This window comes from Parambassis ranga, chromosome 21, assembly GCF_900634625.1.
Source record: "Parambassis ranga chromosome 21, fParRan2.1, whole genome shotgun sequence".
In the NCBI taxonomy this organism is placed as follows: domain Eukaryota; kingdom Metazoa; phylum Chordata; class Actinopteri; family Ambassidae; genus Parambassis; species Parambassis ranga.
Genome location: NC_041041.1, coordinates 5116534 through 5131647, shown reverse-complemented (window position 1 = coordinate 5131647; position 15114 = coordinate 5116534). Strand labels below are relative to the sequence as shown.

Here is a 15114-nt window from a genome sequence, read left to right as displayed (position 1 = left end):
TGGGTTAGGGACCCACTCATATTCCTTACAAAGATGGATGCACAAGAACCCACACACACATACACAAACACTGAAGCAGTGTGTGTTTACCCAGTAAACACAATCAGTGTGGAGTGCAGGGACTGATGAGGCTGCAGCAGAGGCCTGCAGGCAGACAGTAACCCAATCTGAGAGAAGGAGTGAGAGAGAGAGTGAGAGAGTGATGGTGGAAAAGAGCAACCGAAAGACAATAAGTTGGAAGCGCAGTGTTGATTTGAAAAAACAGAAAGATGAGCCTCCGAGCCCCCCGAGGTAACAGGCACCAGGCTTTGTCTCCTTCTATAAATATCATTCCTCGTTCACCCAGCCTTTCTCTCTGTTCTCTCTCTCTCTCTCTCTCTCACACTCTCTTTTCTTTCTCCAACCTCATGCTCTTCTTTTCCTGCATCCTCTTTCTTTCAGTCCCTCATTGTCTTCTTCATTTTCCCCTCTCCTCTTTTTGCTCATTATCTGCCTCCCTTTCTTCTCTCTCCTGCTATTTTCTTAGCCTGTAATAGTGCAGGATGTTCAGTAGATGGCTGAGAATCTTCATCACCATCCCTTATTGAGCCGAATTTGATTTAAATTTCTGTAGATATCATTTACTAGCTCTAAAACATACACACCCACACATCTATAATTTATTTATGTTTGGTCAAGAAGACCAAACACTACAGTCTTCATTTGAGCACAAAGGAAAATGAGATGAGAGGGTACGGCATAAAATATTCATTTGATACATGCTACGCTTGTCTGTGCAGCCATGTTCATACTCTGATATGTAGGAGGTCGATAATCTTTGATTATTTATCATAATTTTGCATGAAGGCTCCAATTGGAATAATCGAAAATGATTGATGTGATCATTCAGAGTCACAGTCTGCTTGCAATTACAGTAGTGTTTACTCTTCTAACAGTCTTTGGCTGTGATATACTCAGCACTTTGCACAGTAACATCACAGAAGTGAAGTCAAAGATATAGCTGCTATAATTTCCTGCAGTAATTTAAACTGGAAAAAAAGCGACTGTCAAAGAAACGAGTAGCGTCGTCCTTAAATGTTCGGCACGTCGCTCATTGCAACAAAGACAGAGCGAGAGGATTCTCTCAGCCTTGGAGCTCAGTGATACTGTGCTCATAAAATAAATCAAAATACAAATGGATGTGAGAGCTCAATCCAAATATGACACACCAAGCATTGAAAGAATGTTGCCGTTTAGATTTAAATGATGTGGACGTCGCATTGTTTTTCGGTATTGTATGCCTATGTATCTGAAAAGTTGTACAGACAATAATAAACCAATGCTCTAACTGCTACTTGCTGGCTGTGTTGTTATGATTGGCCGTAGATACGGTGGATTGACAGTTGTTGACAGTTTATCCAATCACAATGAGGTTGTGTCAAACCTTTAAAAAAACTGGGAAATGAGTCTATATCTTATAATCCCAAATAACCATATCACTGATGATACTTAATTGGTATGAAGTACAGTACAATGCTGAATCACTGAGTGCGCAACTGTGTCAATGCCATTTAAAAAAACCTAAAACTTAAAAAAAACTAATGCTGATACAAAATCTATTGATTAATCAGTGTGCAAAATCTTCTGTCATCTGATCTGCATGCCTCAAATGTTTCGTATTGTTGTATCTTGTTCTCTCTCTCCTACCATCCATCCCACTCCCCGCATACTGACACACACACACACACACACACACACACACACACACACACACACACCAGCGTGTATCTCTAACTATAGTCAGACTCAAGGCGACTGACATTACTGGCATCGCATGGCTCATTCGCTGGTGCAGCTGCTTTTTCAGAGCTTGCGCTGATCAGTCCTTTGGCCTTGCGCTGGCTCTCCCTCCCCTCCCTTTCTCCCTCTCTCTCCCCCTCCCTCCTCTCTCTCTCTCTATCTTTCTCTATCTCTCTCACTCTCTCACACTCACCAGTTGCCCCTCTCCTTCCCCCACGTCCTTATGCTGAGCTCCTCCAGAGGATGACTTCACGCTCTGGAAGTGGGCAGTGGCAGAGAAGACCATGGTGGCTGTACTACATTAGCATCTGAGCCCTCTTCCCAACAGTGTGGCTTACGACCAACAAGGCAGCTGTAGAGCAGAGAGGGGAGGAGGAGGAGTGGCGAGAGGCAAGGAAAAAGAATTTGAGGGAGTGAAAAGGGGAGAGGATTTGAGAGGAGGAGGAGGAAGAGGAAGAAGCGACAAGGAGAGGGAGGTTGAAAGTTTGATTGCTTGAGCGATGGGGCCATGCTTTGGCTCAGTGTGTGGAGCCGGTAAGGAAGCACTCACTTTGGATTTAAGAGGATGACAGTTCAAGAAACAGGAGGAGAAGAAAAAGAAAAAAGGAACAGAGCTCAGACTGGCTGAGAGGAGAGCCACGGCTCATGGGGAAAAAGGCATTTGAGCTCCAGACATCCGCATAGTACCGTCAGTGGAAACACATGTTGCTGAGAGGCTGTAATGACTCGCAGTGCTTTTACTGCTGCTACCTTTCTGTTCCTGTTTCTGTCTGCGTGCACAGTTGATATCAACAATGCCTTTTCCTTTGTCTGAGCGTGACAGCTCAGCACTGACAAAACGGCAGATCCCACGACTGAACAGCAGCTCAGGACTGAGATGAGACTGAATCGAGCAACTCTTTCTCATCAGGAGTCAGATCCTTTCCCTCTGGGTTTGACTGAGGCTGTCTGTGCGCTCACTCGAGCTTAGCGATTGTTCGTTTGAGCCCGGGTTCACAGCGCCTGAAGACGAATAAAAAAATTCAAATTCTTGACGCCTTAGTTTGCTGTGAAGTGGGTTACGACGGTGAGTATCCTGCCGAGTATCAGCTGATGTGTTTGTGTAAGCGGTGACAGGAGGATGAAGCAGGTTCACCTTTTCATTCTTGACCTAAGACTTTTCTATTTCGAGGTGGTATTCTTTGCGGTGCTCATTGACAAAAGTATAAAAATAGCATAAGAAGGTGGGAAAAATCGGCGCTTGTAGATTACATTTCCTTTGTACTGTGTTTTGGGGATGTGACCTGGATCGCTGTTTCTCTTCAGAAATATGAAATGAAACGTCAAAAATAAATCCATGCTTATTTTTATCTGCAAGAATCAAGACAATAAAACTTATTTATCCGCAATTCCTGATGGAAGTTGAAAATAAAAATGTAAAAATTCTTTAAGGGTGGATGATTTTTAGACTTCACTTCATACTCTGAAAACATCCACTGAGAAAGAAACATCTTCTGTATTGTAGGTACACAGGAAGATTCGGGAGGACTCTGACATGGCCCAGGACTCCCTTCAGTGCCTGGCCCAGCTGGCCTCCATGCATGGGCCCATCTTCCCAGATGAGAGCGCCCAGGTCTCCTACCTGGCCCACATGGTGGAGGGCCTGCTCAGCATGATCAACGGGTGAGTGTGTCATTGTGGAGGAGAAACCCAGCATGTTGGTCTCTTATTTGTGGACTACGTGTTAAAGGAGTAGTAGTTGTGTTCTGGTAGTAAAGCTGGATATTGTATAAGTTCCCACACAGTTATGGTTAAAAATATGTTTTCCTTTTTTTAGATTGCAGATTTATTTTCATCTTGACCTCCTTGTTCAGTCTGCTTTGCGTCGCCATATTTAGATACATGTGTTGTTGTAGTTTCACTGGCGATTCAGTGAAATGGGATTACATTTTCTAATACTATTTTTGGATATTGGTGGCAAAGGACCAGTTAGACTCTACCTCTGAAGGTTGTATTCCCAGTGAGTGAAAGGCTGATAACAATCCTTCCTCCTGTATACGAGCGTGTTTTGAGTGTGCCATGAGAGTTTTAGAGTGAGATCAGGGTGAGGAGAGCTAAAAAATTTCATGTTATTTGTTGGTTAATTATGAAACTATTGTGGGATAAATAAGAAAATGTACTGGGCCTTTGAAGGTTTAAGTCTCATGTTTGGTGGCGTTTCAGTTTTGGTGCAGCTTTAGAAACAGGCTCCCCTATGGATGCAGAGGCTATTACACACCCAGCATGAGCTTCGCTAAATTAGCGTTTCCTTTCCTGAATGATTCTTATTATGCAGCGGTATCATAAAAACATTCTGGACATAAAAGCCACATGAAGGCAAGGCACTGAACTTTAGCAATTTTCTAAAACTTCAGCTGTTTATTTAAGTCGCGTACATTGCATTATGCAACCAACAGCAGCTCCAGTTAGCCACAGTCTGCATCTGATTATCTCCCCTCCTGTATCTCAAGGTTTTCATGTTTCTTAAATTCAGAGACTCAACAAGCAATGGTGGCCAACGTCAGCAGGAGTGTGACTCATACTGAACTGTTTCGGCTTTATTTACAGGAAGTAATTGCTTGTTGAGTCTCTGTTTTAATGGCCTCTGATTCGAGCATCTGCCCTCCACTCTATGGGAAACTATGGGCTTCCAGTTCAGAAACGTATGTTTCCCATTTTTTTGCTCTAAAACCAAATTCATATTAAAGTGGATCACATGATGGCTTCATACTTCTCACAGAGACCAACAAAGCCAAAACTAGCATAAAACCCAACACTGCCATATACTCTGTATTACGTATCAGTGCTGCAAGCGTCTTCTAATCTAATACAGCATTGTCTGACCCTGTAATAAAATTTCATCCCTCACAAGTTTACCCATGTTCGAATTAAGCAGGGCTGAAGCAGACACTGTCAAGAAGGTGATGGCTGAGCCTCCCAAATGGAGCTTACAAATTGCTTTCCCTTATGGGAGATGTCACAGAAAGTTTGCATGCATTCTCAACAGTGCTTTGCAAAGAGTAAAGTTTAAAATATACAATAATTAAAATATAAGTATAAGCAGGAAAGAAAACTTTATTTCATACCACAGCAGCAAAACAACCACATACAAAAGGCAGTTATTTCCCAGAAATTAATGAAATTGCAAACAAAATAAACACCCTACTTATTTTGTCACTTTTTATTTGTTATCAGTAATGTGACATTTAAAAAATAAGAATGTGCATATGAAAACAAAATGAGCTTTTTAAAAAAAAAAATGTGTTACCTTTATGTGATGGTTAGTGGAGAGAGAGAGAGGTGGCACAACAGAGTCCAGGCTGGATTCAAACCTTTGCATTGCTGCAGTGAGGGTTATAGGTTAAAGGTTAAATTGTAATTGGATTGTAATTCTGGTATTATCAAAGTTTGTTGACACCAAACAGTGTAGCTTCCTGTGTTATTGATTCTGTTTCTTTCTGAGAAAAAGTAAATGCAGTGCTGTTTTTCTTCCTTAAAGCTCAGCTCAAAGACATTTTTTCTTCTTTTTACTGGCTTTCTCCACCACATCCTGCTGATATGTAATTTTGGCTGCCATGTAATCAGGGCTTCTGGTCAGGACTTCAGCCTCTGTCCAGCAGAAATAATCTCACAGTCTTGCTGCAATCTTGTTACCGGAGTAACCTGTGTGGACTGTAGATTAAAATCAGACAGATAGGGGGACATGTGGTTCGCACCGTATGTGTTACCAGATCATGGCTGGCAGAGAGGCCTGTGATTCCTGCTCCTTAGCAGAGGTCATGTGAAGAAATGGAGCTTGTGATCTTGTGTGAGCGAGCATCTCATCCCACAGGTGGCTGTTCAGAGACTATTGATCGTCCCTCTGTCTGGTGCAGCCCATGAGTGTTTTCCGGCTCTGAGGAAGATTCATTAAGAGGGCACGACTGCTCTGTTTTTAGCAGCTAGTGGTGGTGGCAGCTACCTGCAGTTTAAGAGAGAGAAGCTATGTTTCAGGCTGAGAGGTGTCAGTTTACATCCACTATGAGCTTGAATAAAAACAGAAACTTTTTCCCAGGCGCAATACACAAGTGCTCCTGTGAGTTTTCACTCTTCTGTGGGAATGGAGTGTCCTTTTAAATTAATTTGATTTAATCATTAGGTCTGTAAAAGGTCAGAAGAGAGTTTCCTACAGCCCAAGGTGATGCCTTCAAATATCTAAGAGGAGTTCAGTTTATTTTCAGTTTTTTATGATGTAAAACACACTGGAGTTGGTGTAATCAAAGTGTGTAGAGTGGAAAAAAAGAATTGTAAATTGATTTTCTGAACCTGTCTGACTTCAAAAATATCAACTTAAGACCCTTCAGAGGAAAAAACAAACTGAATTTAATTTGGATTTAAAAGATGGTTTTACTGAAACCATGTTTGTTTGGTTCTTTTTTAAATCATCATCAGAACAGAGCTTGTTTTATCTGCCCACTTTACAACACTGACCTCAACAAGACTGGGCTTTGTTTTTCTCTCTGCTCCCATGGCTTCATCTTTATTGAAACACGAGCGACAGATGATTTGATTTTTGGCTCAACAAAACTTTATTCCCTCTTGTGTTTTAAACAAAGATTACAATGGACCTCAATTAAACTTAAATGAATCATCCTTAGCGCAAGAAAATCCCTCACAGTTGGGAGGTGAAGGTGTCGAGGATAAGAGCACTAAATAAAATTGCCTTCTGTGCAGCCAAATGCAGCAATAGAATTTTATAGTCAAACTGCTGCTTTAAACATTCTGATAATCCTAAATCTCTAAAATCTGATGATGACATTTTTAGTGTATCTCTTCATGTTTATGCACATGTTTCCTGCACATGTTATGAACTCAGACTGTATCAGAAATAATCATGGGTCTATTTTTTTGCCTTTGAAAAGCATGTGATTGCAGGGTTTCATCTTTTATTACCGTTCAGAAAATTTCCAAAACCAAATCATTTCTGGTGCATGTTGACCTGCAGAATTACAGTGGGTTTTTTTATATCGTCTGTGAAAGGCTGGACAATCTACAATTGGGCTTTTAGGAGAAGAGAACCCATTAGTCCTATTTTTACCTCTTACAATACAATTTAAAATTTTATTGTTGAGACATTAAACCTGTTTTGGAAAAACTGCTTTCCCCTTTAGTGCATGTACTCAGATTATTCAATTCATTGGTTATATAGTCAATATTTAAATTGTGTTTGCCAAGACCCAAAGCGGAGCTAAGAATATCAGATTTGCATTTTGACCTGTTGATGATGGAAACACAGAATTATTTTTCCATTGAGTGAGCATATGTCCTTTGTGATCTCACAAATTAAATGAACAATACTTGCTGCTTCAATAGGTTATTATAAATAACTGTGTGTAGCACGTTATGGTTGTGGCAGACATTTTTCCATTATTCATTCATAAAAGAGAAACAGAGTGAAGGACTATGTGTGATTTGAGTGCGTGTCAATGAAGGACGTAGAGCCAATTAGTACAGTAGAAGTCTTTTCTGTTCGTTTGTGGGTGTGTCTGTTGTCAGCGTGGTTCTGATGTGAATTAAGGGGCCACACACACATGTATAAATAACAGACTCACACACACAACATGCACATGAGCTCACTGTTGCACCATGTGACTCTGTGAGAAGGGGTCTCTCTCTCTCTCTCTCTCAGGCTCTCTCCCTCTCTCTGCTGCTCTGTCTGTAATCACCTATTCTTGGAGCTTTTTTCCAGTTGCCTCATCGGAAAACCATGCGGAGAGGGATGGCCGATCTACAGCGATTGAACAGTTCTGCTCGCAATTTAACTCCATCTGATAGGGGTTAGCTAGGCCTCTCACACAATGTTCCTCTCTCAGTGTGCAGAGGTGTGTCAGTCACAAACACAAAGGGAACACAAAAAGAGGTAGAAATGCACAGAAAACTTCTTTCAGACTTTTATTTTACTAAGTGAGCAGGAATTATAGGTTAGTTTTAAAGGGAGTTTCTTGATCTGTAACACTGTTTGGGTCCAGTCAGCAGGTTGATGTTCGTTAATGTGGCTTTAGTACTGAAATGCTGGAAGATGTTCACGCCTTCAGTTTGTGTAGATTACAAATTTTGGTCAACATATACACTCAACAAAAATATAAACGCAACACTTTTGTTTTTGCTCCCATGTTTCATGAGATGGACTTGAAGATCTAAACTTCATTCCAGATACACAATATTACCATTCCTCTCAAACATTGTTCACAAATCTGTCTAAATGTGTGATAGTGAGCACTTCTGCTTTGCTGAGATAATCCATCCCACCTCACAGGTGTGCCACATCAAGATGCTGATCTGACATCATGATTAGTGCACAGGTGTACCTCAAACTGCCCACAATAAAAGGCCACCCTGAAATGTGCAGTTTTGTCTCACAGCAAAATGCCACAGATGCCACAAGCATTGAGGGAGCGTGCAATTGGCATGCTGACAGCAGGAATGTCAACCAGATCTGTTGCTCGTGCATTGAATGTTCATTTCTCCACCATAAGCCGTCTCCAAAGGCGTTTCAGAGAATATGGCAGTACATCCAACCGGCCTCACAACCGCAGACCACAAGTAACCACACCAGCCCAGGACCTCCACATCCAGCAGGTTCACCTCCGAGATCGTCTGAGACCAGCCACTCAGACAGCTGCTGAAACAATTGGTTTGCATAACCAAACAATTTCTGCACAAACTGTCAGAAACCGTCTCAGGGAAGCTCAACTGCATGCTCGTCGTCCTCATCGGGGTCTTAACCTGACTCCAGATCGTCGCCGTAACAGACTTGAGTGGGCAAATGCTCACATTCGATGGCGTCTAGCACGTTGGAGAGGTGTTCTCTTCACGGATGAATCTCGGTTTACATTGTTCAGGGCAGATGGCAGACAGCGTGTGTGGCGTCGTGTGGGTGAGCGCTTTGCTGATGTCAATGTTGTGGATCGAGTGGCCCATGGTGGTGGTGGGGTCATGGTATGGGCAGGCATCTGTTATGGACGAAGAACACAGGTGCATTTTATTGATGGCATTTTGAATGCACAGAGATACCGTGATGAGATCCTGAGGCCCATTGTTGTGCCATACATCCATGAACATCACCTCATGTTTCAGCAAGATAATGCACGGCCCCATGTTGCAAGGATCTGTACACAATTCTTGGAAGCTGAAAATGTCCCAGTTCTTGCATGGCCAGCATACTCACCGGACATGTCACCCATTGAACATGTTTGGGATGTGCTTGACCGGCGTATACGACAGCGTGCACCAGTTCCCACTAATATCCAGCAACTTCGCACAGCCATTGAAGAGGAGTGGACCAACATTCCACAGGCCACAATAGACAATCTGATAAACTCTATTCGAAGAAGATGTGTTGCACTGCATGAGGCAAATGGTGGTCACACCAGATACTGACTGGTTCTGAGTCCCCAGACCGCCAATAAAGCAGAAACAAAATGCACATTTCAGGGTGGCCTTTTATTGTGGGCAGTTTAAGGTACACCTGTGCACTAATCATGATGTCAGATCAGCATCTTGATGTGGCACACCTGTGAGGTGGGATGGATTATCTCAGCAAAGCAGAAGTGCTCACTATCACACATTTAGACAGATTTGTGAACAATGTTTGAGAGGAATGGTAATATTGTGTATCTGGAATGAAGTTTAGATCTTCAAGTCCATCTCATGAAACATGGGAGCAAAAACAAAAGTGTTGCGTTTATATTTTTGTTGAGTGTATATTCTGAGGAAGACATTTCAATACCCGATGTCAGGCATACATGTCCAAAATATCTCATCGGGTAAACATCTACAGGTAGTTCTCATTATTTGGCACGTTTACATCAACAGTAGATGTACCACTACTGCACATCGAATAGCTCCAGTAATGAGCTTTGTAAAGTATGTCTGATTATCGTGTAGTACTGTCACTATCTTCTGGTACCTGTACTTACTGTGGGAAGGTGTCGGATAACAAAGAAAAGGTGTCCTTCTTAGGCTGCACTTGCATAACCCACCAGGAAGTTCAACACTGTTCATGCTTATATAATTATTTTGCCACATTTAGTTTGGATTTGAATGCAGCCCGGCTGCAAGCTGTCTGATTCAATGTGGTATATGAACATGTGTTTTGTTACATGATTATACAGGCATGAGTTTGGTTTAGATTTGCCCTGATGGTGCAGAATTCAACTTTAAAAATGTCTGTGAGCAAACTTTTTTTTGCATCCACACCTGTCACTTCATGCTTCATGGTTTGATCTGATCTTAAGTCGGTATTACAGCCAATCTTCCTCAGGTCTTGTAGGACTCACGTGCTGCACTATGAAGCAAAACACCATAAAAATAACCTCAGATGCAGCTGTGGAAAACTGCTCAGGGGTCGGGTTGCCCACGAGTTTTGGTTAAGGATCAATTTTCATGTCCGTTTCCAAACCTCAGTCACCAGCGGGTAAATTGGAAAGTGACCCTTGTGCAGCCTGAGCCTCACCCTGAAGAGCGGAAACTGGTCCTGCTCAGGCCAAAACACTGGTTTGAAGTGGGGAAAAAGAAAAAGAGGCAGTTTATGCCTGGTGTGTAGTTTTAGTCCCCCACAAGTAATCCAATTACAAACATCAGCAGTGTTCATTTATGTCAGGATCAGGAATGTGTCTGATCTTATCTTTAGATCACATTTTATTGTCTGCATTCTCAGGATTGAGATAGAGGACTCTGAGGCCGTGGGCATCTCCAATATCATCTCCAACTTGATCACCATGTTCCCACGAAGTATTTTAACAGCGCTGCCCAACGAGCTCTTCACCTCCTTCATCAACTGCCTCACACTGCTCACCTGCTCGTTTGGACGTAGCGCCGCATTGGAGGAAGTGGTGAGTCTTCAGCTTGCTCTCATAACATTCTTCCCTGAATTCAGTCACACTCTCTTGACTTCTATCTTGCGTCGTCATCCCTCAGCTGGATAAGGACGACATGGTTTACATGGAGGCCTATGACAAGCTGCTGGAGTCATGGCTAACACTTGTTCAAGATGAGGAGCATTTTCCTCGTGGCTGCTTCGTCCAGCCAGCGATCCAGGTCTTCAACTCGTATATCCAGTGTCACTTAGCTGCTCCTGATGGCACACGCAACCTGGTGAGACAGTTTATGTCTTAATATTTGATTCCCACATCGATGTGTGGAAACCTTATTCTTTGTTTTCTAACCTCTAACACTTTTAACACTTGTAAAATTGTAAAATCGTCAGTCGGTGAACGGCATCTCGTCTCACGATGAGGAAGAGATCAATGAGCTGCAGGAAGACGACAGAGAGCTGTTCTCAGACCAGCTGTCCAGCATCGGCATGCTGGGTCGAGTGGCCGCTGATCACTGCATCCCACTCCTCACAAGGTGTGCACAAAATATCTTGGTGTTTTCGCACACGAAGCGACGTGTGTTCTCTCTTTAAACCTCCTCCTTTTTTTTCTGCAGCCTGCTTGAAGACCGGGTGACGCGGCTGCATGGCCAGCTCCAGAGGACCCAGCAGCACCTCATGGCCTCATCCGACCTCGCATCAGTGGACCGTAAAGTCCTGGACGACCTCTACGAGGACATCCACTGGCTCATTCTGGTCTCAGGTCAGACACGTCAGAACAGTTTGTGTTTTCTTTACGCTTTCAAAAATGACATGATAAGAATAATGACTACATCGGTCTGCAAATAATTTCAAATCTAGGGGTTCGGTTACTATAAAAAGTTTTAAAAACAAAGATTGTTAACTAGAAGCACTGTGATGTTTTAATACAATAAAATAAGGCAGTTTTATTGTGCTCACAAATGGCTTTTCCAGCCCAGTTTATTCCACTTTACTGTCCTCAGACAACATAACTGAACTCCACCCAGTTCTGTGGCTTCTAGTTAATGAAATCGTGTCTGTCAGCTTCCTTAAAGGCGTGCAAAGGCCGTGTGCCACTCTTCCAAAAAAGTCTGTATATTAACTTCAACATTCGCCTTTTTACCCATCTGTGCTGTCTATAGGGTATCTACTAGCAGACGATCCTCAGGGTGAAACCCCGCTGATCCCCTCAGAAGTGATGGAGTTCTCCATCAAACACTCGACAGAAGTGGACATCAACACGACGCTGCAGATCCTGGGATCACCGGGGGAAAAGGCCTCCTCCATACCAGGCTGCAACCGCACAGACTCTGTCATCAGGTAGTGATTGTGGGATCAGATGTTAGCATTATGTTTTTCACTATCTGTTATAATACATCAGAGTTCTGAAACTTTTGCTTGAGCTGTGCGTAGCTGTTTAAGAGCTTCCATCTGTGGTAGATGGAGTTGCCCTGTCTGTTTTGTAAGTGCACACACTGCACTTAAACTGTTGAGGATCTGTCATGACAGTTGAAATTAACTATTCATCTCTGCCAGATACTCTAAACACAGGAAGAAAAAAACAAAATCTAGCCTTAAAATCTATTTCAAAAAGTGCCAAGAGTTTGTTTAAAAAAAAACAATGCTTGGTAAAATCAGGAAGCCATGAGTGAATCATTTTCAAGTGGTCATGTGACCAAACATTTTGATAGAAAAATGCACAGAAGCTGCTGGGATCAAAGCTCATCATAATTAAAACCGTTTAGAACCCAATGTTTTACAGTATTTAGTCCTTCTCTTCTTCTTTAGTTCTTCTCTCTTTTTACACAGTGGATGATCATGAAATCGTGTTTCCATTGTTTCCATTAACACTCTGCAGACATCAAGTACTAGCAAACAAGTAATAACCTGAGCCTCACAGATTGCTGCATACAGTACCTGCTTCAACTTCCAGAGCTGCAGGCACCTCGATTGTCAGGAGGAATACATAGCCCTCGCTTGTGTCCAGCGTTCCATTGTTGTGACAGTCCGTCTCACTTAACCAGTGCGCACCCCCCCCCCCTTCTCATTAAAGCTCAGAATAGATTTCCTCACTGTCCGCGGCTAGTTGGACATGCAAGTGTTGTCACAGTTATTGTCGCATAAAGCTCCAGGTGGGTTCGTTTCTCCACATTTACAGGAGAACAGTGTCTGAATGTGCAGCCAGTAAAACACAGTAACACTCTGAGTGATTATGGTTTAATGTGGTTTGCAGTACTCACTCAAACACACAACTTAATAAAACTGTCAGTATGAGTACAGGATCGCTCTCTTGACAAACTGTGCTGGGTGGTGCCTCCCTCAGACTCCTGAACGTCATCAGAAGATGTGGTTGTCTAACCATAAACAAAATTTAATGCAGGCACTCATGTAATCAAATATTTTTATATTTATTATTTTATGTTTATATTTTTAATTGATCATATTTCCTTTGTGTTAAGGCTGTAAACCATTTTTGGAGCACAGTGAAATTTTTAATTTGTTAATTTTGTTGTTGTCAGTTTAAAATCTAAATTCTGACTGCTCACAATGACTGACTAACTAACTAACTTTGTAATTCATGAATTACAAAAAAAACAAAAAAAACAATTAACTAATATAATATATTTTTTTATATTATTTGGACTAAAATTTCTTTTAATGTCGTAATTTTTTTGTGTGTGATTGTTCAGAAATTCAAAGCGATGGCTCTAAAAATACACCAACAGTGTGAGTGGGTGGCCTGCAGCCTGCTGAGTTTATCTATAGTTTCTGTTACCAGACAGGATTTATTTTTCAGCAACAATTAGTGTGGTGTCAGAAACCTTGTGCTGTTGAGCGCTGCTGGCAGTCAGTCTGGATGTTCATCTGTGTTGAAGGCAATTGTGTGTGTGTGTGTGTGTGTGTGTGTGTGTGGATAATCACAGTGACGACAATAGATAGACACAGCAGCCAGTGATATTGTCTGTTGAAGGTCACTGAGCGCCTGTGTTTTCTAGATTGTTCATTATGTAGAGCTGCGTCTGTGCGTGTGTTGACAGCCATGGCAGAGGATTGCAGAGACGAGTGGCCGATGGCATCAGGTGTCCTAATAGCAGGCGGCCGACCCCGGCCCCGTAAATGTCAACATGGTTGTTTTCTGCAAACAATGTGAAACTGTGCGCCGTCCTGGGCTGAGGGTGGGGGTGGGCCTGTAAGCTGCTTTAAGCCCTCCTCTCTCTGTCCTCCTTTATTGCTGTGTGTGTGTGTGAACTTGACTTTCTGACGCTCACACACACATAAGATGAGCAACAAGATGATGACAATCTACTAAGGTGCGATCATTTCGTTAGACGAGTGAGGTGTGTTTCCCTTGGTTACAATAAACAAAACTTTACACACACCTGTCGACACGAGCTTCGTCCTCGCAGTGGATATGAAAGTGTCACACAATCAGTGTGGCAGCAGTGTGTTGTACCCTCTGTTAATTGACACCTGTGCTGTGTGTCAAAACACTATCACACTGCTTGTGCCAAGCACGGTGTGAAAAAGTGGTTCAAGGCGTGTGTGCAGTCTAGAAATAAAACTTTATCTGCGTTGTTATTCTATTATAAACATAGCTGCAGCAAACACCTTTCTCTGCTGTCTCCATCATATCACTATCCATTTAGGTCCCCTTCTCGGTTTGCCTAACATGAGTACACTTCAGCTGTTCAGTCATTTCGCTCGTGTCCTTTTGTCATAGGTTGCTGTCGGCGGTGTTGAGGACGTCGGAAGTTGAGTCCAGGGCGACCAGAGCGAGCCTGACGGAGCTGCTGAGTCCGCAGATGGGAAAAGACATCGTGTGGTTCCTCCGACGATGGGCCAAGACGTACCTGCTGGTGGACGAGAAGCTCTATGAGCAGGTATATGTTGTGATTGTGACTTCTTTCACTTCTGCATTACACCATACATACACATACACATCACCCTTCTCTCTCGGCGCCTCTTCAGATCAGCATCCCGCTGAGCACGGCATTTGGTGCCGATACAGAAGGGGCCCAGTGGATTGTGGGATATCTTCTGGAGAAGGTGATCAACAACCTCTCTGTGTGGAGCTCCGAGGCCGAGCTCGCCAACGACACCGTGGAGCTGCTGGTGACACTGGTAGAGAAGAGGGAGAGGTGAGGAATAATCTGATCTGCCTACTTTTATTATCTTATCTTTGATGAATGACCCTCCAAAACATTATATAAAGTAGACTGATGATGTCACAGAGTCTAACCCACCCTCTGCCTTCCTGTCCCATCAGGGCGAACATCGTGGTGCAGTGCGAGAGCTGGTGGAACCTGGCGAAACAGTTTGCCAGCCGCAGTCCGCCTCTGCACCTGCTGTCCAGCTCCGTGCAGAGATCACTAATGAAAGCTCTCGTCCTGGGAGGCTTCGCACACATGGACTCTGACACCAAACAGCAGTACTGGGCCGAG

General features: G+C 43.0%; 1 protein-coding gene across 1 annotated transcript in view; it reads left to right on the top strand.

The window, feature by feature from the left end:
- xpo4 (exportin 4) overlaps nt 1-15114 on the top strand; it is a 39047-nt gene that overhangs the window by 19302 nt on the left and 4631 nt on the right. Inside the window, exons 8-16 of the mRNA XM_028393666.1 lie at nt 3284-3441; nt 10496-10670; nt 10756-10932; nt 11045-11187; nt 11269-11414; nt 11815-11992; nt 14394-14553; nt 14642-14811; nt 14940-15114. Of these exons, the coding sequence (XP_028249467.1) occupies nt 3284-3441; nt 10496-10670; nt 10756-10932; nt 11045-11187; nt 11269-11414; nt 11815-11992; nt 14394-14553; nt 14642-14811; nt 14940-15114 (1482 nt within the window). The remainder of the gene's footprint in view (nt 1-3283; nt 3442-10495; nt 10671-10755; nt 10933-11044; nt 11188-11268; nt 11415-11814; nt 11993-14393; nt 14554-14641; nt 14812-14939) is intronic.